General features: G+C 47.9%; 1 protein-coding gene across 3 annotated transcripts in view; it reads right to left on the reverse strand.

Annotated features, from left to right (window-relative positions):
• The window catches only part of fax (failed axon connections), a 60,752-nt gene extending 41,487 nt beyond the window's left edge, over positions 1-19,265 (reverse strand). For 2 of the 3 annotated variants that reach the window (XM_076178620.1, XM_076178621.1), the window contains exon 1: positions 18,799-19,265. In XM_076178620.1, coding sequence (XP_076034735.1) covers positions 18,799-19,137 — 339 coding nt within the window. In that variant the 5' untranslated portion in view covers positions 19,138-19,265. The remainder of the gene's footprint in view (positions 1-18,798) is intronic. The other variant, XM_076178619.1, reaches the window with a different exon arrangement.
• Positions 19,266-26,069: the final 6,804 nt, after the last annotated feature.

Genomic DNA, 26,069 nt, shown 5'->3' on the forward strand with positions numbered 1-26,069 from the left:
AGAATCCAATTAAAATCTAAACAGGAAATTATCCCTCCCTGCTTCCCCTCGTAGATTTTACCAATGATCAAGTGTACCACGCGAACTTTTTTTGTACCAAAGGAAAAGGTTGGGGACCATTAAAGTTGTGAAGGAGAGAAAAACACCACTAAAAAAATCCTTGTACAATACAATTAAAAGTGTAATGTATAACCACATTCTTAAATGGAACAATACACCATGCAGACAAGGTAGCAATTGCTATACCTCGCAACAAAGTAATGAAGTATCCAAAAAGACAGCTTTAAATAAATTGAGAATTACAATCCCCATCAGTAAAATTTACACATCCCTGCTAACGATCTAAGCATGGCTAGATTAAATTCAGGTAAAAGCTGCCATGTGCTCATCTTATCCCATTACCTGTCAAAATTCACCAAAAAAAGTACCCAGTCCCTGGACTGACATTAGCAATGCCAAGTACTATGCTAGAAACCTGGCAAAAAGTGTACTCTTTATATAATCTAAAATTAAGAACAATTTACAAGAACAATCACGTCAAATCTTATCGGGACTTCTAGCTGGCACATGTTCTTCATAGAACATTCAATCAAATGCATCAACTTTACGTACCTATACCAACATCAAGGGGCCATTCAGGCCTTTGTATTCCTACTGATGCTTTGTATAGTACTATGATTGTAGTTTTAATTCTGATTAATCTCTGCAGTTTTGCCCCAAGAAAAGCAAATATGTCAGAACAGTAAAGGTATCTGCATAAACATTGCACTGCATTGCACTATCTGCAACCCTTGAAGTACTTCTAATCTGGGTCAGGCTAATGACTGCCTACTTCATGAAGGGCTGTTCTATAAAGACATCATTCAGATTCAGGGTATCCCTCTGAACAACTGTCTGGTTTTGGCCAAGAATCAGGATATGCTTTTCATGCAATCTTGGGTTGTTCCATCCTGAGCACATAATGGATCAACATCAAATCCAATAATACCAATTTTTCGTACCCAAACTTTATTCCCCCTACCACTAATCTAATGAATTTGCCTTCAACCCCTCCCCTCCAGCAATATACACCGATTCTCTCTCCATCTTGTCCTGTCCAAGACGCCTGTCCATAATTTGGCCTTGCTTACTTCCACTTTACTCTGCATGCAATTCTTATCTCAAAGATCAATGCAATTCCTCCACTCCTAAATAAAACTGCTTCAGTAATTTTAAGATAATTCTACACAATCTTTCATGTGCAATCTTTACTGTATATAATAAATTATAAGAATGCAAGCTTAGTCTAGTGCCTTCAACTATGAGAACTGACCCATCCATCAGTGAACAGAGGCAGTTAAAAACTCAAGTCAATTCACCAACATTTGTTCATGACAAATGTAGAACAGTACACTTAGATATGCCTTCATGTCCTGAACAATTAGCAGACTGGACTTGACACCAAGTTATATACAACATTGGCATGACCTGTACAGCGAGGCATATTAAGCACAGAACTGCAGAAATGCACAGAACCATCACTAAAAACACCCATATACAATCTACATGCAGGAGTATTACGCTTGTGCCATCAGACATATAGGTAACCAATACACAGTATCTGCTAAATATCCTCTGCACCCACATTAATCAAGAACATTTACCAAGCATCAGACTCCCACAAATACAATCACACCCTAGCATGAACAGTTCAAGAGTTTAAGCTAGCCTTGAACCATGTAGCATTCTTGGTTATGCTGCTGCCGCCACCACCACCACCACACTATTACCCAGTTATACCAAGCAGAATATTTCCACTGGCAAGATTGCCGCAGCCATACATCACTAAACATGTACCAACAGACAAGGTATATCCAATGCCAGACTGCCTCACATGATCAACCACATTTATACTGTTCAGCACTGACAACAATCATTACAAAATATTTGGGTCGGAGGATAATTGGCATGAGCTCTGATGCCGTGCCTATCCACAATACTATTCCCCCCCGAAAAACCAGTGTTAAAACCCAATATCCAAGTCTATCCAATATTACACAATTTGGATAAAGTCAGTGAAAGAAAATTGCTTCAAGACAACTCCCATTGTAATCTACACTTTCTGAACCTTCAAGGTTTTTTAACCACAACCTGAAGTTAAATTTCACAACATCCACAAACACTAACTTCCAATCAATAACCAGCTCCTCAGACCATAATTCAGTGCCTACTGCATTTTTATGAATGCTTCTGCTGTTGCTCCCAACCCTCCAATACCATCTGTTGCACTGGCACAGCCTTCACATCCAGAAAAATGTTTAAGTTGTTAATGCAAAGAACATACAGAATGCATCATCCCATTAGCATCATTTATAGCTACTTGCACAGTTTCATGTTATCTCCACATGGCAAAAGAAGAGCATGCCGACGGGAGACCTTTTGTGGAATAAAGTGGAAGAGTCCAGACAAAAATTAAGCATTTGGAAGTTTAAGAAATTGGACCCTACAAGCATAGCCCCAATCCCATATATTAGCCAATCCAATTGTTTCAAATTTCAACGTCCAATTGTTTAAAATTTCAACAACTGGAATCCACTCCTAAAACACCTGGGAACCTTGGACTTGCGTCTGCATTGTATTAGTATTAGTGTGGGACTCTGCTGTCAGCTGTGCTTAAGGTTGGAGTGGAGAGAAGAGGGGGAAAAAGGTAAGAGATCCTCAGCCCTTGTTCAAAGTAGTTGAACAGTTTGAAAATTAGTACCACAGGAATACAACTACAATTCTGTAGGTAAAATTACATGTATTTGGGCAATTATCCAACTGATGTTAAAACTTCTATCTGTACTAGTGATTCTACTAGAAGTTTCTGATAAGTTTTATACAAAGTTTGCAAAGAGTAACAAGTTTTCATTATGGGGGTTATTACAATTACTTTCTCTGGAGCAAGAGAAATGCTCATCTATTCACAACTTTCATCCTCCCTTTTTACAAGTAGCATAACATTCCCTGTATTTACACACCCAAGTAGACAATCTTGGGCCATCGCATACCCTAAATGCACGAGACGTTGCATAAGCACATCTATCTGGTGCAACAGCTGTCACTTGTGTGTCCATTTAAAATTCACCACTCCTGAACATACAGAACTATATCAGCTACCCACACACAGCCAAACTTAAAAACCTACAAACACCCTAAAATACAAACAAGCATTTAGAGCTGCATTTGTTCTTACAAATGCCATACACATACCAGTACAAACCAAATGGGCCACACACCAACCTTTAAGGACTACACTTTAATTATATAAAAAAAAATTGAACGAAAAAAGTTCCAAAAGAATAACTAAATCATTCCAACAAAGCAGAAGCAGCCATTTAAAGGAAACAAGAATGCAACCCCCTCTATTACAAACTACATTGGGTGGAGACCATGCACTACCCCACCATGGATACAATAAAATTGGAGAAAACCTGCCATGACTAACTCCCTACTAAAATAATACAAATGTAAAATAAAGCAATGACTAGTTCACAGCAAACAAATCACAATGCATTACCATTAAGCAATCTATTTGTTGCCCCAGTTCTCTTACAGAAGACATGCAGGGGAAATCTGCAACAGCCACATCACAAATCACTCAAGAAATTGCGTTGTCTGGAAATGTCGAGTGTATGGCAATATACTAAAAGATGTGAAAGCAACAGATGTTGGGACAACAGACTTATCACTAAATTATGAATTTGTTTTTAAGAACCATATATTAGAAACTGGCTACACCAAATGCAGCCAAATATCACATTGAAAAGATTCCCCACAGAGCACTGCACAAGGCAATACATGCATTTCTACACAAGATCCCTAACTCGTAACATACCCCATTGAACTTCCTCGGCAGAATTACTCAATTTTGCACAAACCACTAATACCCCACAACAGTGAAAAACTAATCAAAACAGCACTGCACCAACTGGTAAATTTATTCCATTCCTTCAAACATTAAGGTTAGTACCCGGCTTTAAGATAGTATAGCAATGAACTACACACTACATAGCACTTCAGTGTCCTACACTACTTGCCCAACGTTAAGGGAAGTGTTACATCCCCATCAATAATATAAAATCGAGCTTACAGAATATAAATGAATACACACACACTACCCTCAAAAACACGTACTCGCAAAATTAAAATTCCGAACAAGGTATCCTCAAACAGTGCATGAATGACGAGGTACACCAGTTCCCACGCCCAATCGTGGAGAAGTGGCCAGACGGTCAGCAGTAAACTCGCCTCGTCTTTACCTTTATACACGAAGACCAAGACGTTTACGAGAAACAAGTTGACATGACTATCGCCTAGCAGTGTTGGGGAAATGTGCGAGATCAACCTGAGAAAAATCTCCAATACAATCCATTCGTATGCCTCTTCAGGTAACAATGAAAATATGCATTAGAATTGTACAAATGTAAAGATCCAACTAAAACTACAAAGCAAAACAAGAAATACTCAAAACACTTGAAAACAACTAAGGCTTTAAGACATGCGTGGAGTGGAACAGCTGTCCATCCGCAACGACCTCATTAATTTAAAGTCCCTCCTTACATTCCGTTACCCGCCGTTTAAATCTGCGCCACATGACCTACAGTGGTTCCTTAACCCACACCACCCGGTCATCCCCGTGTGTGCATTATGCTTGCCTGCGTGTGCATGCCTCATCAGGTAATGAAGATTACACATTTCACTGAATAGTTTGCTACTTCCCGTAGAATCACGGGCTGACAAGTTTCCAAAGTTCTACACAAAAGATCAAAACCAAATACTGGTGAACTTAATTTTAGTCTTGCACATACATGTCTACAGACGTCTGCGCTTGTTTGTGTTTGCACGTACACGAAACTGTCCCATCAACATTTTCAACGTTGCTAAAAAATGAGCAATTACTTCAGCAATGAAAACCTTGAAACTACAACTAAAAACATGTATACAATGACATCTGAAAACAATGCTTCAAATCTATCAAATCACCATGGAGTAAATATACCACTACTCAGAGGACGAGATTTACAAACCCCAAACGAAGCAAACAATACAGTAGGGAGAATATGCCCACCAACCACAATCTGGCTTCCCCAAGCCTGGGTGAACACCAAGGCCAACTGGCTGGCGCGACCCATGGGAAAGCTGAACCATGTTTTTAGCCGAACGAGCACCAGGCCGACTGCTTGCGAGCAGGATCCTGCTGGCTTGTGACGACAGCGGTTGCCAGTCGCACCACTGGCTTGCCGCAGTCTTAATCACACGGGGCCAGCTGCTCTGCCTGCCTTGACGTCAATTGCGTCCCGTATTGTCACCAGTCCATTGCAATTGCCCGCTTCCTCCCCCCAGCCCAACAAGATCTTTGCTCATCAATGCAATGCAATGTTGGATATGACCCACACCCACCCCTCCCAATCTCAACGACACCTAACCCCTTCCTATGCTTTTCACGTTTCTTTGTCACGTCTGTTCCTCTGCAATCCACCCAGCCAACGAACCCTCCCCTCCCCGAGTTTTGCTAATATGGCTAATGCCAGGCGACTTTATTCAGAAGAGTGACGACAGTCAGAATTGACACTGCCCTTGGTAACATCTGAACGTGCACTAACATTTCTAGTTATCCCTTCACACTGCAAAGTGGCTCGAATAAATTCTAATAAAAATGAAATAAATGTTGTGCCTGGTTTCATACATTTTCAGTAAAACATTCAAATGTCTTGAACTTCTCCAAAACTATTTATTTTGACCATCAAAACATTATGTGGTTGGTCAAAAGGAGCTAAGCTAATCACTAATTCCGGAAATCAATCGATATTCTTAACTACATTATTTTGAACCTCTACACCTGCACAAGCTAAACTCGCTATGATAATGACCAAGTTGTAATCACAAGATACAAAATTTATAAACTACATGCACATCTTGTTCGCTTAAAGGACTATTCAAATACAAACAATACATTCTGTAGAGAGACGGCCGCCGACTTTATGTACACCTCCTCTAACATCTGGCAACACATGCAGTGTCACGCGCATGCGCGAGCTTGCCCGCCCACAAATTCAAACACTTGTGCAAAATAACAACGAAACAAGGACAATTCTCGATTTAAACAGCGAGACACCACAAGCAACCCTGCCAAGTAAGTCATTAGTCAAGCATGTATACATCCAGTTCAGTGAGAAAACGACATCCACCCTAAGAACTCGTGCAAGAAAGACGCCGGTCGACCCAAACCACAGAACCAGTCCGACGTGACCAAGAACGACTTGCAAAACCGAACTTTGATACATTCCTCAAAACTCTTCACGACTGAGCTTCTACAAAATTGTAGAAAAAGTTTCCAGTGCAACAACGAATCTGTAATACGATTATAGTCAGCTATTCCGAAAGACCGAAACCCGCTCGACCCAGCTACATAAATGAACTCCCAAAACAACTCCAGATGCATTCATTACCCGGAAACAGAGCTTCAGCACTATTAGTACTACTACACGAGCGTTGGCCGGTCTAGCTGTCGGCTAGATGGACCAGCAGGCTTGCCTGACGCAATGTCGCTGCTGAACAAGCAGAGCAACAGGAAGGAGGGCTATTGTCAACATCGCGGTGCGCAAGGACCGCCCGACTCGCTTCAGCTAGCAAGCGCAGCACATCCGTGGCGAGAGGGCTACTGCCTGCCCAGCCAGCCTGCCTGCCTGCACGCCAATCAGCCATCCAGCCAGCCTGCCTATCATTCATCCAGGCTGCCAACATCCCTGCCTATCACCCATCTATCCTGCCAGCCAGCCAGAATTCAAGCCTATCAGCCTGAACGCCCAGCACGCCTGTCAGCCAGCCAACCTATCCGCACGCCATTCATCCAGCCAGCCTATCTGCACACCTGTCAGCCAGCCAGCCAGCCAGCCTGCCTGCCTGAACGTCAGCCAGCCAGCCTGCCTACCTGCCTGAACGCCCGTCAGCCAGCCAGCCTGCCTACCTGCCTGCCTGCCTGCCTGCCTGCCTGAACGCCCGTCAGCCAGCCAGCCTGCCTGCCTGCCTGAACGCCCGTCAGCCACCCAGCCAGCCTGCCTGCCTGAACGCCCGTCAGCCACCCAGCCAGCCTGCCTGCCTGAACGCCCGTCAGCCAGCCTGCCTGCCTGAGCGCCCGTCAGCCAGCCTGCCTGAGCGCCCGTCAGCCAGCCTGCCTGAGCGCCCGTCAGCCAGCCTGCCTGCCTGAGCGCCCGTCAGCCAGCCTGCCTGCCTGCCTGAACGGCCGTCAGCCAGCCAGCCAGCCTGCCTGCCTGCCTGAACGGCCGTCAGCCAGCCAGCCTGCCTGCCTGAACGGCCGTCAGCCAGCCAGCCTGCCTGCCTGAACGCCCGTCAGCCAGCCAGCCTGCCTGCCTGAACGCCCGTCAGCCAGCCAGCCTGCCTGCCTGTACGCCCGTCAGCCAGCCAGCCTGCCTGCCTGCCTGAACGCCCGTCAGCCAGCCAGCCTGCCTGTACGCCCGTCAGCCAGCCAGCCTGCCTGCCTGTACGCCCGTCAGCCAGCCAGCCTGCCTGCCTGTACGCCCGTCAGCCAGCCAGCCTGCCTGCCTGAACGCCAGTCAGCCAGCCAGCCTGCCTGCCTGAACGCCCGTCAGCCAGCCAGCCTGCCTGCCTGTACGCCCGTCAGCCAGCCAGCCTGCCTGCCTGTACGCCCGTCAGCCAGCCAGCCTGCCTGCCTGTACGCCCGTCAGCCAGCCTGCCTGCCTGCCTGTACGCCCGTCAGCCAGCCAGCCTGCCTGCCTGTACGCCCGTCAGCCAGCCAGCCTGCCTGTACGCCCGTCAGCCAGCCAGCCAGCCTGCCTGAACGCCCGTCAGCCAGCCTGCCTGCCTGAACGCCCGTCAGCCAGCCAGCCTGAACGCCCGTCAGCCAGCTAGCCTGCCTGCCTGAACGTCCGTCAGCCAGCCAGCCTGCCTGTACGCCCGTCAGCCAGCCAGCCTGCCTGTACGCCCGTCAGCCAGCCAGCCTGCCTGCCTGAACGCCCGTCAGCCAGCCTGCCTGCCTGCCTGAGCGCCCGTCAGCCAGCCAGCCTGCCTGCCTGCCTGAACGCCCGTCAGCCAGCCTGCCTGAACGCCCGTCAGCCAGCCAGCCTGCCTGAACGGCCGTCAGCCAGCCAGCCTGCCTGCCTGCCTGAACGCCCGTCAGCCAGCCAGCCTGCCTGAACGCCCATCAGCCAGCCAGCCTGTCTGTGTCTGAACGCCCATCAGCCAGCCAGCCTGTCTGTCTGAACGCCCATCAGCCAGCCAGCCTGTCTGAACGCCCATCAGCCAGCCAGCCTGTCTGAACGCCCATCAGCCAGCCAGCCTGTCTGTCTGAACGCCCATCAGCCAGCCAGCCTGTCTGTCTGAACGCCCATCAGCCAGCCAGCCTGTCTGTCTGAACGCCCATCAGCCAGCCAGCCTGTCTGTCTGAACGCCCATCAGCCAGCCAGCCTGTCTGTCTGAACGCCCATCAGCCAGCCAGCCTGTCTGTCTGAACGCCCATCAGCCAGCCAGCCTGTCTGTCTGAACGCCCATCAGCCAGCCAGCCTGTCTGTCTGAACGCCCATCAGCCAGCCAGCCTGTCTGTCTGAACGCCCATCAGCCAGCCAGCCTGTCTGTCTGAACGCCCATCAGCCAGCCAGCCTGTCTGTCTGAACGCCCATCAGCCAGCCAGCCTGTCTGTCTGAACGCCCATCAGCCAGCCAGCCTGTCTGTCTGAACGCCCATCAGCCAGCCAGCCTGTCTGTCTGAACGCCCATCAGCCAGCCAGCCTGTCTGTCTGAACGCCCATCAGCCAGCCAGCCTGTCTGTCTGAACGCCCATCAGCCAGCCAGCCTGTCTGTCTGAACGCCCATCAGCCAGCCAGCCTGTCTGTCTGAACGCCCATCAGCCAGCCAGCCTGTCTGTCTGAACGCCCATCAGCCAGCCTGTCTGTCTGAACGCCCATCAGCCAGCCAGCCTGTCTGTCTGAACGCCCATCAGCCAGCCAGCCTGTCTGTCTGTCTGTCTGAACGCCCATCAGCCAGCCAGCCTGTCTGTCTGAACGCCCATCAGCCAGCCAGCCTGTCTGTCTGAACGCCCATCAGCCAGCCAGCCTGTCTGTCTGAACGCCCATCAGCCAGCCAGCCTGTCTGTCTGAACGCCCATCAGCCAGCCAGCCTGTCTGAACGCCCATCAGCCAGCCAGCCTGTCTGTCTGAACGCCCATCAGCCAGCCTGTCTGTCTGAACGCCCATCAGCCAGCCAGCCTGTCTGAACGCCCATCAGCCAGCCTGTCTGTCTGAACGCCCATCAGCCAGCCAGCCTGTCTGAACGCCCATCAGCCAGCCAGCCTGTCTGAACGCCCATCAGCCAGCCAGCCTGTCTGAACGCCCATCAGCCAGCCAGCCTGTCTGAACGCCCATCAGCCAGCCAGCCTGTCTGTCTGTCTGACTGAACGCCCATCAGCCAGCCTGTCTGTCTGAACGCCCATCAGCCAGCCAGCCTGTCTGAACGCCCATCAGCCAGCCAGCCTGTCTGAACGCCCATCAGCCAGCCAGCCTGTCTGAACGCCCATCAGCCAGCCAGCCTGTCTGAACGCCCATCAGCCAGCCAGCCTGTCTGAACGCCCATCAGCCAGCCAGCCTGCCTGCCTAAACGCCCATCAGCTAGCCAGCCAGCCAGCCTGCCTGCCTAAACGCCCATCAGCTAGCCAGCCAGCCAGCCTGAACGCCCATCAGCCAGCCAGCCTGCATGCCTGCCTGAACGCCCATCAGCCTGCCAGCCAGTCTGCCTGCCTGCCTGCCTGCCTGAACGTCCATCAGCCAGCCAGCCTGAACGCCCATCGGCCGGCCAGCCTGCCTGCCTGAACGCAAATCGGCCGGCCAGCCTGCCTGCCTGAACGCCCATCCAGCCTGCCTGCCTGAACACCCATCAGCCAGCCTGCATGCCCGAACTCCTATCGGCCAGCCTACCTGCCTGAACGCCCATCCAGCCTGCCTGCCTGGACACCCATCAGCCAGTCTGCATGCCCGAACTCCTATCGGCCAGCCAGGCAATCTACATGGCCGCCTATCAATCTGCCAACCAACCTGTTTAGACATATGCCTGTATACATGCCGGTACACGAGCCAGGCAACCCGGCCTGCCTGCCTGACAGCCTGTCCATTCGGGCACATTAAGTCATGGCGCCTCGGATCCAGACACTGAGTCACGTTCACAGGAAAGGTCGCCGGTCTACAAGAATCCTGTGACGAGTACAGGAAGTGGCCAATTTTCTGACTAACGTCACTTTCTAGAACATTTGCCACAATGACCAAGAAAATTGACAAAGGACTTTTACAAAACACCAATGATGAATCAGAGTTGACACCACTGCCCTTCAGCCCTGACAGCTGATGCATGCTATACAGAATGGCGTCATGCATGGTAATTCCCTGGCTAGGCCCGACCGTATTTTGAAAATTCAAAACTTGAAAATCGTTGGGGGTGAAGATGGACGCTGACAAGACTGCTTCGCGCAATGGAGAAAAAAAATTCGCGGACTTTGCCTCGTCACTTTTTATTAACCACTATCGACCTCTTACAGTTTATCTTCTGGAATCAAATGCAGTCCAGTGATTTTAGTTGTAGATCCCTCAGTTTTATGAAAACTAAAGCCACATATTGTCCAGACCAGGGATACAACGCGGCAATCTTGAGCTTGCGACAGTCTACTAAACGCGCTGACTGAATAATTGCACTGCAGGCGAGTAGGAACTGGCTCAAGACCTACTTGCTGACGAAGGCAAGGCGGGAGAGACTTCGGGGCGACATGCGCGCACACACCCAACCGTGCAGATGTCCATAAAACTACTAAACCTTAACAAGGAACATCAACTTTAGTCCAAGATAATCGGGGCTCTACTGTCCTTAGGAATCCAGAAGCTTATCTGAGGACAGTTCAAAAATATTGGGAATTGTCACCAGACTACTGTTGTTGAACTCTCCAGAAAGCTTAACCTATGAGTATGGAAGACAAAAAAAAAAAAAAAGTCAGGAGCCACTGTTCCAGAAATTACAAGGAATCCTGCATTTTCTTCATTGAAAGCATAAAGATTTTCTTCATCTGAAAGAATAAAGTTCAAACTGGTAACGATCTAAAGATGATCTAGGGCACCAGTGGACAATCCAGATCTCTCAGGCATCTCACACGCGGACTAGGCCAGTCTCAACTTTCGCCCGGCATATGTACGTCATGGTACCACGTTCTCAAAGAGCACAATACCGACCGCTATGCAAATAATTTCCACGAGAAATATGCACGAAACATTTCAGCATTCCATGGACACTTCCAAACCAGCTCGGGGAGCTTTGAACAATTCATCTGGCAAACATTTGGATCAGTTTCAATTTGTGAAAAAATGTACAAAGTCTCCACTACCTCGGGAACGCAAGAACGCATCATGCACGCTTCAAGTATACACAACTATCCTTTATTCTATTTGTCATGGACAGGACAAATAGCAAAGGTCGACTGAAGGCACTGTGGGAGATCATCTCTTGTGCACGTTGGCTACACAACCACGAAGACTAACAGAATCCCACATCCCACGAAGTGCGACAAATCACGAACTCGAGAATGCAGGAGTGCCAAACGGAAGAGGAGACAAAGGCCAGTGCCGGGCAACGAACCTGCGCGCCCTTGACTTTAAGAACAGGCGCGTGGCACCCACGGGAGAGCGAGCAGTCTCCCGTATTGACCAGCTTCAGCTTGACAAACAACCACTGGGCAAAACATCCGATGGAATCTGGGATTATTTGAACAGTTTCGAATAGGTGAAAACCCCCTTTCATACCCCCCCCCTTTTTTTTTTTGCAACATTAAGGGCACGAGGCTCTTGTGCTCCGTGGCACACCGGGAAGTGGTGGGGAGAAGGGAAGTGGACAAGAACGAAGAGAGGAGGGAACTGGAAAATATAATAAAAAGTTGGGAGGGAAAAGGATTGAAGATATGGGGAAGGAGGAAGAAGGGACAGCGAGGGGAAGGAGGAAGAAGGGACAGCGAGGGGAAGGAGGAAGAAGGGACAGCGAGGGGAAGGAGGAAGAAGGGACAGCGAGGGGAAGGAGGAAGAAGGGACAGCGAGGGGAAGGAGGAAGAAGGGACAGCGAGGGGAAGGAGGAAGAAGGGACAGCGAGGGGAAGGAGGAAGAAGGGACAGCGAGGGGAAGGAGGAAGAAGGGACAGCGAGGGGAAGGAGAAAGAAGGGACAGCGAGGGGAAGGAGAAAGAAGGGACAGCGAGGGGAAGGAGTAAGAGGGGCCAGCGAGGGGGAGGAGACAAGAAGGTACAGCGAGGGGAAGGAGGAAAGAAGGAGACAGCGCAGGGTAGGAAGGTGAAGAAGGGACTGGAGGGGGAAGATGAAAGGAAGGGACAGCGAGGGGAAGGGAAATGAAGGGACAGGCAGAGGGGGAAGGAGAAAGAAGGGACAGCGAGGGGAAGGAGAAAGGAAGGGACAGCGAGGGAAGGAGAAAGAAGGGACAGCGAGGGGAAGGAGGAAGAAGGGGAGCAGCGTGGGGAAGGAGAAGAAGGACAGCGAGGGGAAGGAGGAAGAAGGGACAGCGAGGGGAAGGAGAAAGAAGGGACAGCGAGGGGAAGGAGAAAGAAGGGACAGCGAGGGGAAGGAGAAAGAAGGGACAGCGAGGGGAAGGAGAAAGAAGGGACAGCGAGGGGAAGGAGAAAGAAGGGACAGCGAGGGGAAGGAGAAAGAAGGGACAGCGAGGGGAAGGAGAAAGAAGGGACAGCGAGGTGAAGGAGAAAGAAGGGACAGCGAGGGGAAGGAGAAAGAAGGGACAGCGAGGGGAAGGAGAAAGAAGGGACAGCGAGGGGAAGGAGAAAGAAGGGACAGCGAGGGGAAGGAGAAAGAAGGGACAGCGAGGGGAAGGAGAAAGAAGGGACAGCGAGGGGAAGGAGAAAGAAGGGACAGCGAGGGGAAAGAGAAAGAAGGGACAGCGAGGGGAAAGAGAAAGAAGGGACAGCGAGGGGAAAGAGAAAGAAGGGACAGCGAGGGGAAAGAGAAAGAAGGGACAGCGAGGGGAAAGAGAAAGAAGGGACAACGAGGGGAAAGAAAGGGATAGTGAGGGAGAAGGAGTTTAAAGAAGGGATAGTGAGTGGGAAGGAGGAGAAAGTAGAAGGGATAGGGAGGAGGGGAAGTATAACTAAGGGGTATAGGAAAAATAAAGGATAGGGAGAGGGAGGGGGAAGGGAAGGAGAAATAAAGGATAGGGAGAGGGAGGGGAAGGAGAAATAAAGGAGAGGGAGGGGAAGGAGAAATAAAGGAGAGGGAGGGGAAGGAGAAATAAAGGAGAGGGAGAGAGAGGGGAAGGAGAAATAAAGGAGAGGGAGAGAGAGGGGAAGGAGAAATAAAGGAGAGGGAGAGAGAGGGGAAGGAGAAATAAAGGAGACGGAGAGAGAGGGGAAGGAGAAATAAAGGATAGGGAGAGGGAGGGGAAGGAGAAATAAAGGATAGGGAGAGGGAGGGGAAGGAGAAATAAAGGATAGGGAGAGGGAGGGGAGGGAGAAATAAAGGATAGGGAGAGAGAGGGGAAGGAGAAATAAAGGATAGGGAGAGGGAGGGGAAGGAGAAATAAAGGATAAGGAGAGGGAGGGAGAAGGAGAAAAAGGATAGGGAGAGGGAGGGGAAGGAGAAAGTGGGTACAGGGAGGCGGAGGAGAAAGAAGGTACAGAGAGGGGAAGGAGAACTATAGGCTGTACAGGAAGATTACTTGTGTATCGAACGAGTCCCTCCCCTATCCGATTATAGTTTCCATCTTAAGTTGCCCATGTAGTTACTCTGTAGCAACGGGGGTGACAATTGATTAGCCCCATTGTGAACTACCAACTCGAGAACACTGACATTCACTCACGGGAGACCGGTGAACTACAACAGAGCGACGTCGACATATGGTTACGTACGAAAGCCCTTACGACTGGAAAGCCATTGACTAAACCCGTTAGCCACCAGGTTGAAGCAAATGTCCGCTTTCACCTGATGGGACGTAATGTTAGTTGTGTTATTCTATAACCCCCGATACGAGATTGAGGTTACGGAACCAATCTTGTACTATACAAGACTCCTTCCCCAGTCCCTCTTAACCCTCTCCCCAATTCCCTTCCCCCCCCCTCAAAGGATTTTTGACCTACTTACATTTACCCCTAGCCCAAGTACTGGGGTATCTCGTGCACCTTCAACTTTCCTTGAACTATCCTTTCACAACATCGTATCACGTACCATCCTTTCACCTCTTATATTGTACTACCCTTTCACTTGTCCCCTTGTGCTATCCTTTCACAACACCTCATCCCCTTGAGCTATCCTTTCACAACACCTCATCCCCTTGAGCTATCCTTTCACAACATCTTGTACTATCCTTGCACAACCTTCTCATTCCGCCATTCTTATATCATTGTACAATCATTTCACAAATCTTGTACCATCCCTTCACAACCTATCTCATTGTACCATCCTTTCACAACCTATCTCATTGTACCATCCTTTCACAACCTATCTCATGGTACCATCCTTTCACAACCTATCTCATTGTACCATCCTTTCACAACATCTCTTTGTACCATCCTTTCACCTCTTATTTCCTTGTGACATTCTTTCACAAACCCTTATCTCGTACCATCCTTTCATCTCAGATCCTTCCCCAACTTCATTGAACAATCCTTTCACAACCTCATCATGTACCATCGTTTAACCTGATAGTACTATCCTTTCACAACCTTTTATCTCCTTGTACTATCCTTTCACAACCACGTATATCCTTGTGCCATCTTTTCACAACCTCCCTGTCCCATCTAACTGCCTATCATGCCCTTCGTCCGCTTCATCTGCCTAGTCCAATTCGAGTCCCACACCAATCCCCAGCAGTGACTAACCTACCCCAACAGTCCAAGCACATGGGGCCTCTCAGCGTGCGCGCTATAGAAGGACTTCAAGGATCTTACATCTGCTTGTCACAGGTGTAACCCAATCCAACCCCCCTGGGGTCACAAAAGGGGGTTGAGTAGAAAGTCCGCCCCACTCCCGGGATCAGACCCACCCACCTTCAAGTTAAAGACCAAGTGAGAAGGGAAAGGAACTGGTCTAATCCGGAAAGGTTCGCTTTGTCAAACGACGCTAGTCGACTCGAGACTACTCTTGCGGAGGCCTAAGCCTAGCACGGCCAAGGCGGCGAACAGATTTATATCTCATGGCCAAGGGTCCACCTGCTCTCCTTAGCAACAACTAAAAGCACAAAGCTCATGTTCACATTGAAAAAGGGTGATGTACATACAAGATACTATAGTTACATTACTACATTAAAGACTATACAATATCCAAGATCATAATTACACAAAAAGGTCAATGAACATGGTCATCCTTAGTCCTAATACAATAAAATCATGCATAATTTACAGTCAGCGAGAACAAGTATAAACTGTTAACATCTTAAATTGGAAAAAATAGATTGACAAATTTCCATTGTCGAGGCCTCTCCCACAACACCCGATTATTCGATGCCTTGTAGGTAGAAACTCTCGAAAGGATCGAGCTTTTAAATTCTTTAAGGGGCAAAGGGGGAAGCAAAAAGATCTTGGGTCACGAGGAGAAGGGGGAGGGGGTACTAACGAGGACAAAAAGAAAGGATTGACAGCAGGAGAGGACAAGAGTAAGGTGGGGGCAGGGAGGACAAGAGGGGCCCCGATGTGTGTGGAGGGGGAGGACAAGAGGGGCCCCGATGTGTGTGGGGGAGGACAAGAGGGGCCGTGATGTGTGTGGGGGAGGACAAGAGGGGACGTGATGTAGTGGGGGGGGGAGATGATGGGCCGTGATTGAGTGGGGGAAGGACAAGAGGGGGCATAATGTGTGGGGGGAGGGGGTTGTGGGCTTGGGGGAGGGGGTTGTGGGCTTGGGGGTTGTGGGCTTGGGGGAGGGGGTTGTGGGCTAAGGGGGAGGGGGTTGTGGGCTAAGGGGGAGGGGGTTGTGGGCTAAGGGGGAGGGGGTTGTGGGCTAAGGGGGAGGGGGTTGTGGGCTAAGGGGGAGGGGGTTGTGGGCTAAGGGGGAGGGGGTTGTGGGCTAAGGGGGAGGGGGTTGTGGGCTAAGGGGGAGGGGGTTGTGGGCTAAGGGGGAGGGAGTTGTGGGCTAAGGGGGAGGGGGTTGTGGGCTAAGGGGGGAAAAGGGGAGGGGTTGTGGGCTAAGGGGGAAAAAGGGGAGGGGTTGTGGGCTAAGGGGGAAAAAGGGGAGGGGTTGTGGGCTAAGGGGGAAAAAGGGGAGGGGGTTGTGGTCTAAGGGGGAAAAAGGTGAGGGGGTTGTGGGCTAAGGGGGAAAAAGGGGAGGGGGTTGTGGGCTAAGGGGGATTTATTGGGAGCTAGGGGGAGGGGTTGGGAGGCTAGGAGTGAGAAGAGGGATAGACGAGACTGAGGGCAGGGGAATGGTAAGGGCAAGGGGAGAGCGTGAAGAGTGGAGATGGGGTTGTGGGGAGGCAGGCAGGAAGTGGGGAACAAAAGAGGAGAGGGACAGGAATGAAGAGAAGCATGGGGAACATATAGGGGGAAGGGGGGAGATGGATATAGGTAGGCAGGGAGGGTGAGAAGAGGTTGCAGGGAGGAGAAAATGATATAGGGAGGAAGAGGAAGAACAGGAAAGAGAGTGAGGGAGGGAGACAAGAAGGCACGGGGAAAGGATAGGAGAAAGGAGGAAGCTGGAAGGATGAGGGAGTAAGAGGGGAGGGGAGAGGAATGGGGAAGGAGGAGGTGGGGAGTAGGGAAGAGTGGTGGGTGGTAAGGAAGCAACGAGCGGTGGGAACGTAGAGTTGGAAAGAGTGCAAGAGGCGAAGGAAGAGAGAAGGGAAGAGCGAAAGGATGTGTTGGTGAGAAAAAGGAACGAGGCGACATGGTGGAGACAGGCGGGCGGGCGGGAGCGTGCGTGTGAGGGCGCGCGCACGCCCGTGCGTGCGTATGAATGCGCGCGCGCATCCGTGCGTTCGAGTGCGTCCCTCCCCCCCGTCTGCCCATGAGTGCGCGCGCGCGAGAAGTGTAATGGGTTGTCGATGGAACTAAACCGTACTTCCATTGCCTACAATGCGACAAGGCAAAGTTTGGCTCCCCATGTATATGTATTCGGAGAGTAGCAGACTGCGTTCGCTCATGGGAGGAACGGGGAGGCGAGGAGAGCAGTCAGCCAACCAGGCTGGCTGGATGGCTGGTCAGGGCGTGGCAGTAGTCTACGGCGGCCAGCCCCAAACGACCGCGGTCCCCTTACTGAACTTTACCACAACCTATAGCGTAATGCAATGCCTTCATTACATCCGACGGAAACTGACGCAATCACGGCGTTATCTCTGCCTTCCACTGAAGACAAGGCGTACCGGAAATAACATACAGGTCACGTAACTTGGTTGAAACAAAAATCCATACCTTTAAGTTCTTAACGCAAAGGTCTCTTCTCCAATACACCTTTTACGCTACATCTACAACTCCTTAACCCAGACATACTAACTACAGCACCTCCCACCCCCTTTTAAGCCCCAAACTAACCCCCCTTTCCTTTCTACTTTACAGAAAGTCCCTCCATTTACGCAAATAAAAACACCAATTATGATCAATATTAATTCTGCCGTGATACCAAATACGCAAGCAAACATCACGAACTCGCTAGGCTACGTCTGGTACCAGATATACGTAAAGCCAATGCACAGATCTACCATCCAAATTTCCGAAGGCTCAAAGAAGCTCGAACCCTACCGAGTATGCATGACCCAATACACACATTAACCAATGTCCCAATACGGTTACAGCACAAGAACGCCTAGAACGACCCCTCCTAGCATACGCATCATTCTCATCTTATAACTAGCTAACTAGCATGCACTCAAAACTATCACACTCGTTTGAGATCAGACTTAATTTGACAATTGTCACTCAGGTTCCTAAACGTTAGCCTTCGTACCCAATATAATACACAAATAAAACATCCACACGCCTTGTAAATCGAACCGACCCAAGAAACGAGAGGACCAGCTAGCTAATATCCAGAATTGCTTCAAGATGGTTTTGGATAGTCAAAAAAACTCCCCGTTTCCCAAAGGAAAAAAAAAATACTACTGTCAAGTCTTCACACTTCCAAATCCCGTGGAGCTGTGACGACATTCATTTTCGGATGAGATTTCCCGAGCGCGTCGGTAGTAACATTACGCACGATTTTCATATCTGCTTCTGGCACCGGCTAAGTGCCCATAGACGATTTTGTCTGGAGGAATACGTTCCATGACGTCCAACACGTCACCACACCCCCAACACTGACAGGAGACGGCGTTGGCGGCTGCCATACGCCAAACGCGCCGGTTTCATACGACGACGCCCCTATCGACCTAAGCCTAAAGCAGGGAGGGCTCTTCTCTGGGAGAACCACACCCAGCCAGCGTAAGAGTACGTGCCCTGCCCCAATCCTCACGCCCGGGTTCAAGTCCCCTCAGGCCTCGCTACCCACGGGTGAGGCGTCAGGACTGGGGGGAACGAGGCGGGGGAGACTTCAACGCATCCTTCAAAGAACTTCACGCCCACCCCATGTCGAGTTTCGGGGCACCACGCCTACACAGTGAACAAAAGTCGCTTGTCTCACGGTCTGGGCATCTACGACAAGTCGCGGCCACCGCTGAGATCCCAGTCGCTCCCATCGCGACCACTTCCTATCACTTTCGTGCCTATCGTTAAGGCTACACAAGATTCACAGCATCGAGAATGAACACTGGAGTATACAGAGCAACATATAAACTACTCACCTCATACTTTAGACCAGCCAGCCTTAGCCAAGTCTCAACCTTGAGACAGTATGGGCTGAGCGATGGAAGGACGGGAGTGCGAGTGAATTGGTACAAGTAAATCACTTCCTTCTCGTAATCAGCCTTATGTACCGTAGGCTTGGGAGGAGCTGCCTCCTTCTTTGGTTTCGCCTCCTTTTTCTCTTCGTCCTTCTTCTCCTTGTCGGCCTTCTCGGCTTTGTCGTCTGTCTTCTCCTCCGCGTTGTTGGTTTCCGCTTCTTCCTTCTTCACCTCTTCTTTCACTTCCTCTTTCTTCTCCTCTGTCTGCTCCACTGGCTTGGTTTCCGTCTCGGTCGTCATGGTGAATGAAGATTAAAACAAGAATAAAAACCCAAAAATTGAAGTCAGAGAGCTAAACCAAAGAGATGTCGTTTCCTTGCTCCACCTTCGCAACACTCGCCTGGCCGACTGGACTATGCTCGCCCCAAGTCCCCCGCCAAACCCAAGCCAGTGACGTCACGAACAAGCGAGATTCTCATTGGTTCACACCCTCTTTGTTCAACTTCAATATACTTCTAATGTTTTCTATGTATTAAATCTCTTCCCTGTATATATGAATGAATGAGTATTTAACAAAAATAAAACAGCGGTGCAATGTGTGATAAGAATTTATATATTTATCTTTAAACTACAAGATCTTACTTGTCACCGGCGAGCGCCATTTTTAAAGTCTGTTCTTTTGTTATGCGTTTCGTTCTAATTTTGCATAATTTCACGTGCTTGTTTCGTTTTCCTTCTAACCAATACAATGTATCGATAGAAAAAAATATCTGAGCTAGTATGCAGTTTATAAAAAATAATCACATTTCGTGATAAATAATAATCATATACTTTAGCAAGAACTGACAATCAGAGAGCTCCATAATACTACCACATCTATAGTAAAGCTCACAAACCTAGAAATTCGTTCACTGGAATTTGAAAGGGTATATATTGTTTAAGACACAACGTCGATACGTGCAGGATTTGTGTCCTTGAGCTTAGGTACATTAGTAAGAATGCTTGTTTTAGATGACCGCGATTTTTTTTTTTTTTTTTTTTGTTACTTAAAACCGGAGATAATTCTTCAAGAGGACATCAATAAATTGTCAGTGTCGTAAAACAGGGTACGCAAGAACATACAGGAAGAGCTACACTGTGTTAACGATGAGAACTAGGTGATCAGGTTAAGATTATTATAAGGATTATTTATGGTGCGTTGAACATTCCTTAGTTATGTGGATCTACAGTACATTAGATACGCATATATGTTTACTCAAGCACTAAGACAGTTCATTAATAAGAATGTTCGTTACAGCATTTCCACACTGTATCAAGACGACTAAAATATAATTTTCATGGACAAAGAAAGAAGGGACCAAATGAAAATAAATGGGAACAGTGCACGTGAACCTAGAGCGGAAATTCTTGGTCGTATAAGTTGTAGAGTAGCTGCGGTAATAAATAAGAAAGCGACCTGTGGCAACTGCCCCTGTGGATGATGACGGCTGAGTATGAGTCATCATCTATCAGACTTAACTACATCTCGCTCTCCCTCCCTCCCCAACACCCTATCTCTAGCGTAATAGAAAGGCTAGTTGTAGTCGCTATAGTAAATCTGAATGGTGGAGAGTAGGAGGAATACGCACGCCGGTTTTGCTTTAGTTTGACAAACTTTCGGCATTGTTTGACGGTTGTCGAGCGACTTTGCCAAGAACGTCGCGTCGACGCGCGTTCGAATACGAACGAATAAACACACAAAGGAAACAAGATAGAAAAAATAACCCCGTAATAAAACTGAAAAATATTAATAAAAAGAAGAAAACACGAGTAATGTCCAGGAATGTTAACTTTCATCTGGAGTGACATGTCACGCTCCAAGTCGAGAGGTCGAGAGCTTACTCGAGTTCCTGGCGATGTGACACACTTAAAATGTCACGCCATGCTACACATCACGTGACTCCTTTCTACATTATACTGCCCAAGGGCCACTACTCAGTGTTGTCGTGGTACTCGGCGTTCGCTCGACCCTTGGAACGTGCACGTATTCAGTGAGTGTGATTCACCATGGTCTTGGATCACGTGTTGGACTCGTGATCGACAGCTCCGAGCTCAAATATGCCCAGTACATGGGTAATGCTGAGACCTTACACACAAACGCCCAACTCCTTCCCCACGAAAGTTGAAGTGCCGGCTCGCAGTGCAGCGATGCTGAAATGACCTCAGCCCTGGGCGGGAATCGAATTCGGACCACTGGATTAGCGGTTGCGAACGGTACCACTATGCCATCGAGCTGTGTGATTGCGTCAGGTGATTTTATTCATTCCTGGATGACCCCTCCCCCCCGATAGCAAAGGCCTATCAACTTCCCCTTCCGTACCAGGTGTTCCTTTCCTTTCTGTCTGCCGCCAAGTGATTTTTATTAACATCTGTAGTACTCAATCCGCCCTTCAGTAGCTGAAAGGTCAACTCTGGGAGTCGCTAGCTTGTGACACTATAGGGGCGGTTTGTGGGTAAATGGTATGACACGTGTGTCAGCTCAATGGATCCTCTCTAGATTCTTTAGCACGGCGTGAGTCATGTGTGTGTGCGTGCGCGCGCGCATGTGTGTCTGCGATCTGGCTATATACTATTAAGAAATGGTATGTGGTATGGAGGATGCTATGTGGCATGAAGAGTTGTCATGTGATATGGAGAGTTATGGTTGGTACGTGGTTTGGAGAGTTGGTATGTGGTATGGTCAGGATGGCATCTGTGAGGTATGAAATTGGAGTGACGTGATGGTGGATGAGCTGGTGGATGCGTACGATCGGCCTGAGTAGAGGAGAGAAGGCAAGGAAAGAGGAAGTAGGAGAGGAGAAGAGAAGGCAGGAGCGGAGAGAAGAGGAGACAGAAGAGGGGAGAAGAACAGATGAGACAGGAGAAAAGAAAAGAGGAGGTAGAAGAGAAGAGAAGAAAAGAGAAAGCAGGAGAGGAGAGGATAGAAGAGAAAGCAGGAGAGGAGATGATGGAAGAGAAAGCAGGAGAGGAGATGATAGAAGAGAAAGCAGGAGAGGAGAGTAGATATGACGATAGGATAAGAGAGAAGAGTAGATAAGATGGTAGGGTAAGAGAAAGGAGTAGATAAGAAGAGAGAAGAGAAAAGAGTGGATAAGAGGAGAAGAGAAGAGAGAAGAATAGATAAGAGGAGAGGAACTGGGAGGGTGAGAGGTGGAGAGGGTCAGGAATCTCTCTTCACACGGGAGCGGAGGTCGGCCTTGCAGAGGGCGGTGGCGGCGGCTCGGCGAGTGTCCATCATGAGAGCAGAAGCAGCAGCAGGAGGAGGATGAAGAGAAGGAGAAGGATGAAGAAAAAGAGGGTGAAGAACAGGAGGTAAAGGAGGAAGAGGTAGAGGAGGAAAGAGCAGGAGGAGGTGGAAAGAGGAAGAGGTGGAGGAGGAAAGAGGAAGAGAGAAAGAGGAGGTGGAAAGAGAAAGAGGGGGACGATAGAGAAAGAACAGGAGGAGGAAAGAGGAAGAAGATGAAGAGGAAAGGAAGAGGGAAGAAGAAAAGGATGAGGAGGAAAGAGGAAGAGGAATTATCCTAGTGATAGCCATCGTCAGTCAAGGACGGGGCGGCACAGTATACTACCTACAGTACCGTGTCATTTGAAGCAAATTCTCTCCATGAAGGCCCCGATAGACTTCACTGACACACATTCACACAGCCAGGCCGACAAGACTGGCACCCGTTACTATACCTCCCCCCACCCCCCTATCCCTGGAATGTCAGATTCATCTTGCTGAGGAGAGGGTCAATGAGTTGAATAAAAGATCCTGGTGGGGCACAAGAAAAAATCTTAAGTGCTATCGTTCCAGCTGACGTCTGGTAGTTTTATTCGGATAAGGAAGGAACCGCCAGTTGAAGAGGATTGTGAGAGCTCTTCTGATGATTGCCCCTTGCCATGGCATCCCACGGTGGGGCGCTGGGGCACTCAAAAAGATCACAGTGAGAGCTTTGACTCCTCAGAATTCGGTGCCAAACCCTGCACATTTTATTGTGGGTGAAACGAAAATGATTTTTTTTTTGTAGATTAGGATGATGTGATTTCCTTCTACGTCGGTTGATATTTTTCCCTTCACACAAACTGCCGCCAGGAGATTTTTATTCAGGTCTGTGATATCCCTCAGGCAGTATAGTAAAGGGTTACGTTCAAGGGGATAATCTCATTTTACTGACAAATACACACGCACACACGTACTGTACATAACGTGTGTGTATGTGTGTGTGTGTGTCTGCGTGTATGTGTCTGTGTGCGTGTGTGTATGTGTCTGCGTGTGTGTGTAAATTACGTTAATTGTCACAATTATAATACTACCCTTCCCTATTTGTACCATTTCACGATTATTACTTATTCTATATCTTGCCAGGCGACTCAAGGGAGGTCTCTTACTCTTTTTCGTGCATTAGTTTTATTCTAGCTGCCGTCAGGCGATTTTATTCATGAAGGCATCCCTCTCCACACACCCTCCTTTTAGTAGAGCAATGAGCGGGAGTGATAATGTTGCAACGAGTCTGGCTGTCTGTCTGTCTGTCACGAGTGAAGCGACTACAGAAGCAGAGCTCGTGCAATTGCAGACTGACGACCCTGGGAATGGCTGCAAGGTCGCCCCCGCCCCTTTCGTACCGCGTGGTACTTTTATTTTTAGGCTTCCTGTCGCCAGGCGATTTCATTCGTCCCCGTGGCAGCCCTTCCGTACCGGATGGTCCTTGTCTTTGTGTTTCTGATGACGTCAGTGGAAGGGTTCAAAATGACGCTCCAGTCGTCAAATAGAAAATTGTCATATATATATACAAATTGATAAACGATATAAATATAAAAATAATCAAATATTGTCAAAAAAAATTATATAAATAAAAATTAAAAAAACATTAATCAAAAACGTCAATAATGAATATATAAGTAATAAAAATTTATTAATAAATGATATAAATAAAAATAAGAAATAAAAAATATCAATAACAAATAAATAGGTAAACAATAAAAAATAGAATAATAATAACAAAATGCAAGATCAACAACAGTTCGCTTCCCTTATCTTACACGCACAGGAACATTCTGGGAGGCTAAATGACGACCGGGGGCGTCTGGGGACATACCTCTGGTTTGCCTGGAGTCTGAGGATCGTCTGGGCTATTCCTTGCGAAGACCCAGAGAATTTGATCGTCTGTGGTCGATCCGGAAGGAGACGAATTATTTTCGACGGCATCCCCGAGTTCAGGTATCGTCCGGGAGGCTATCCGGGACGGCTGTCTGAGGGAGAATTCCGGAGGACTTGCCCGGGCCAAGATAACATCTGGTAAAACAATTAAGCGTCTCAAGGCGTCAGCGAGAACCTCCCAAACAAATTGTTGACAACGCCAGAGGTCGGGACCATCCTCTCGGCATGTCATTATGTCTTGGGAAGTGTTAAGTTCTTTGTGAGGAAGGATCCTGTACCCACGAAATTAGCTCGTATGCAGATGGATTACTCTCCATATTGTGCGATATCTATATCTATTTTAATCTAATAATCCATCACTCTTTTTATTCATTCAGGCTACCGCCTGGCGATTTTATTCATCTACGCGGAAACCCCTCAATACCAACGGAAAAACGCGTTAGGAATAACCTTATTTTTTATTTCAATGTTTCGAAAACGCTGTAAAAATGTACATAAAAACGCATGATTATATATTGTAAATGAATACGATACGGTGAAGTGCTTTATAGAAAGGCACATTGTAGAACCCCCCTTCATGGATTATGCAAAAAAGGTTAAAAGAAGATTAGTGCTAAAGGTTTAGAGGGGATTCGTGCGTAGGGGACCGACGGACAAGGCAGTTGTGCAACTCATTTAAGTCGACTCCAGCGGAGTATCGCTGCCCATGTCAACCTCTTCGTCAAGTACAACACTCGTACGAATTAACAAAACTGTCGTAGCACAGCCCCAACTTATTTGCGTGGGTTGAGCTCACTCCAATTTTACCCAATTTGTGCCCTTAATGTACACCCTTTTTTACCTCACCCATTTCATGACTCCCCTCCCAAATAGCAAATGCAACACCGGGTCTGTCCCTGGTCTGGGGAAGCCGTACTATTACTGGCTCGGCGTGTCCCACTCCCAACGCTTGCCCGAGTGACATCGAGTCGTCGGCGTGGCCCAGAGCATGGGACGTTGAAATCCACGGTACACAGTTGATCAATAGAAAAAAAAATATTGTTTATAGTTATTACAATGCAATGCTTTAAGTATGTTTCAATTAGTACAATTTAGTGATTTATATACTAATTTCACGCAATAGAAAAATATGCACCGATAAAGGCAATGCCAAAATAAATCTACTGAGCAAGTACGTAAGTGTCCGATGAACAGCTGTCCTACATCTGTCTTGGTTGTTGCAAGTTACCAAGGAACATGATTTCTCCTTCCCTCCCCGACCAAAGAACCTCCCACACAACCGAAAAGAATTGTCTACATAAAAAAAAAAATCTAAAAAGAAGTAAACTGTAATCTCTCGGAGAAAAAAAATATACTTGATAAATACATACAATTTTCTTTTCGCCTTTTCTTTTAATTTTATATATAAAATCGACACTTGTATCCATGGCTATGAAACGATTAAAATTACCCATAAAAATATATCCTATTTTACTGCAAAATAATCCAGTATTAATCAACTTTCTTTGCAACCCATACAAGATCACACGTTTCATAATCTCACTTTATTTGTCTTCAAAATTGTTGGTCCATGTTTTACATCACGTTCTTTTGTTTGTCTACATTTTATTAAAATAAAAGAAGATAAAAGAAATATTCATGAGATATATGGGAAGAGTGTTACGTGGGTTTTAATTGTATATGAGGTGTGTGTGTGTGCTGTCTCGGCTACCCCCATATAAGGTGAAAATGGCTTTGGTATGTATATGCCCTTAATATACACGCCCTATTTTAAATATTTTGCCACGGACCCTTTCCATCAAGTGAATAAAATCGCCTGGCGTAGAGGTCTAATTTGAGTGAATTTCACGTTCATCTTGTTATATATCAATGTTATATTATTTATCAATTATCTATTCATTGAACTATTCATTTATTCATCTTATCATTCATATATTTGTTTATATACCAGTCCTATTTGTTTATTTCCAATCGGCCATGTTTGTCTGATTCTTCTCTCTTGTAGCAGGCCAGAAACGCTGGTAAACGACATAATCTAACCTAACCTAAATAA

Source organism: Oratosquilla oratoria, chromosome 41 (assembly GCF_046742065.1).
Source record: "Oratosquilla oratoria isolate Oo_2021 chromosome 41, ASM4674206v1, whole genome shotgun sequence".
NCBI lineage: Eukaryota > Metazoa > Arthropoda > Malacostraca > Stomatopoda > Squillidae > Oratosquilla > Oratosquilla oratoria.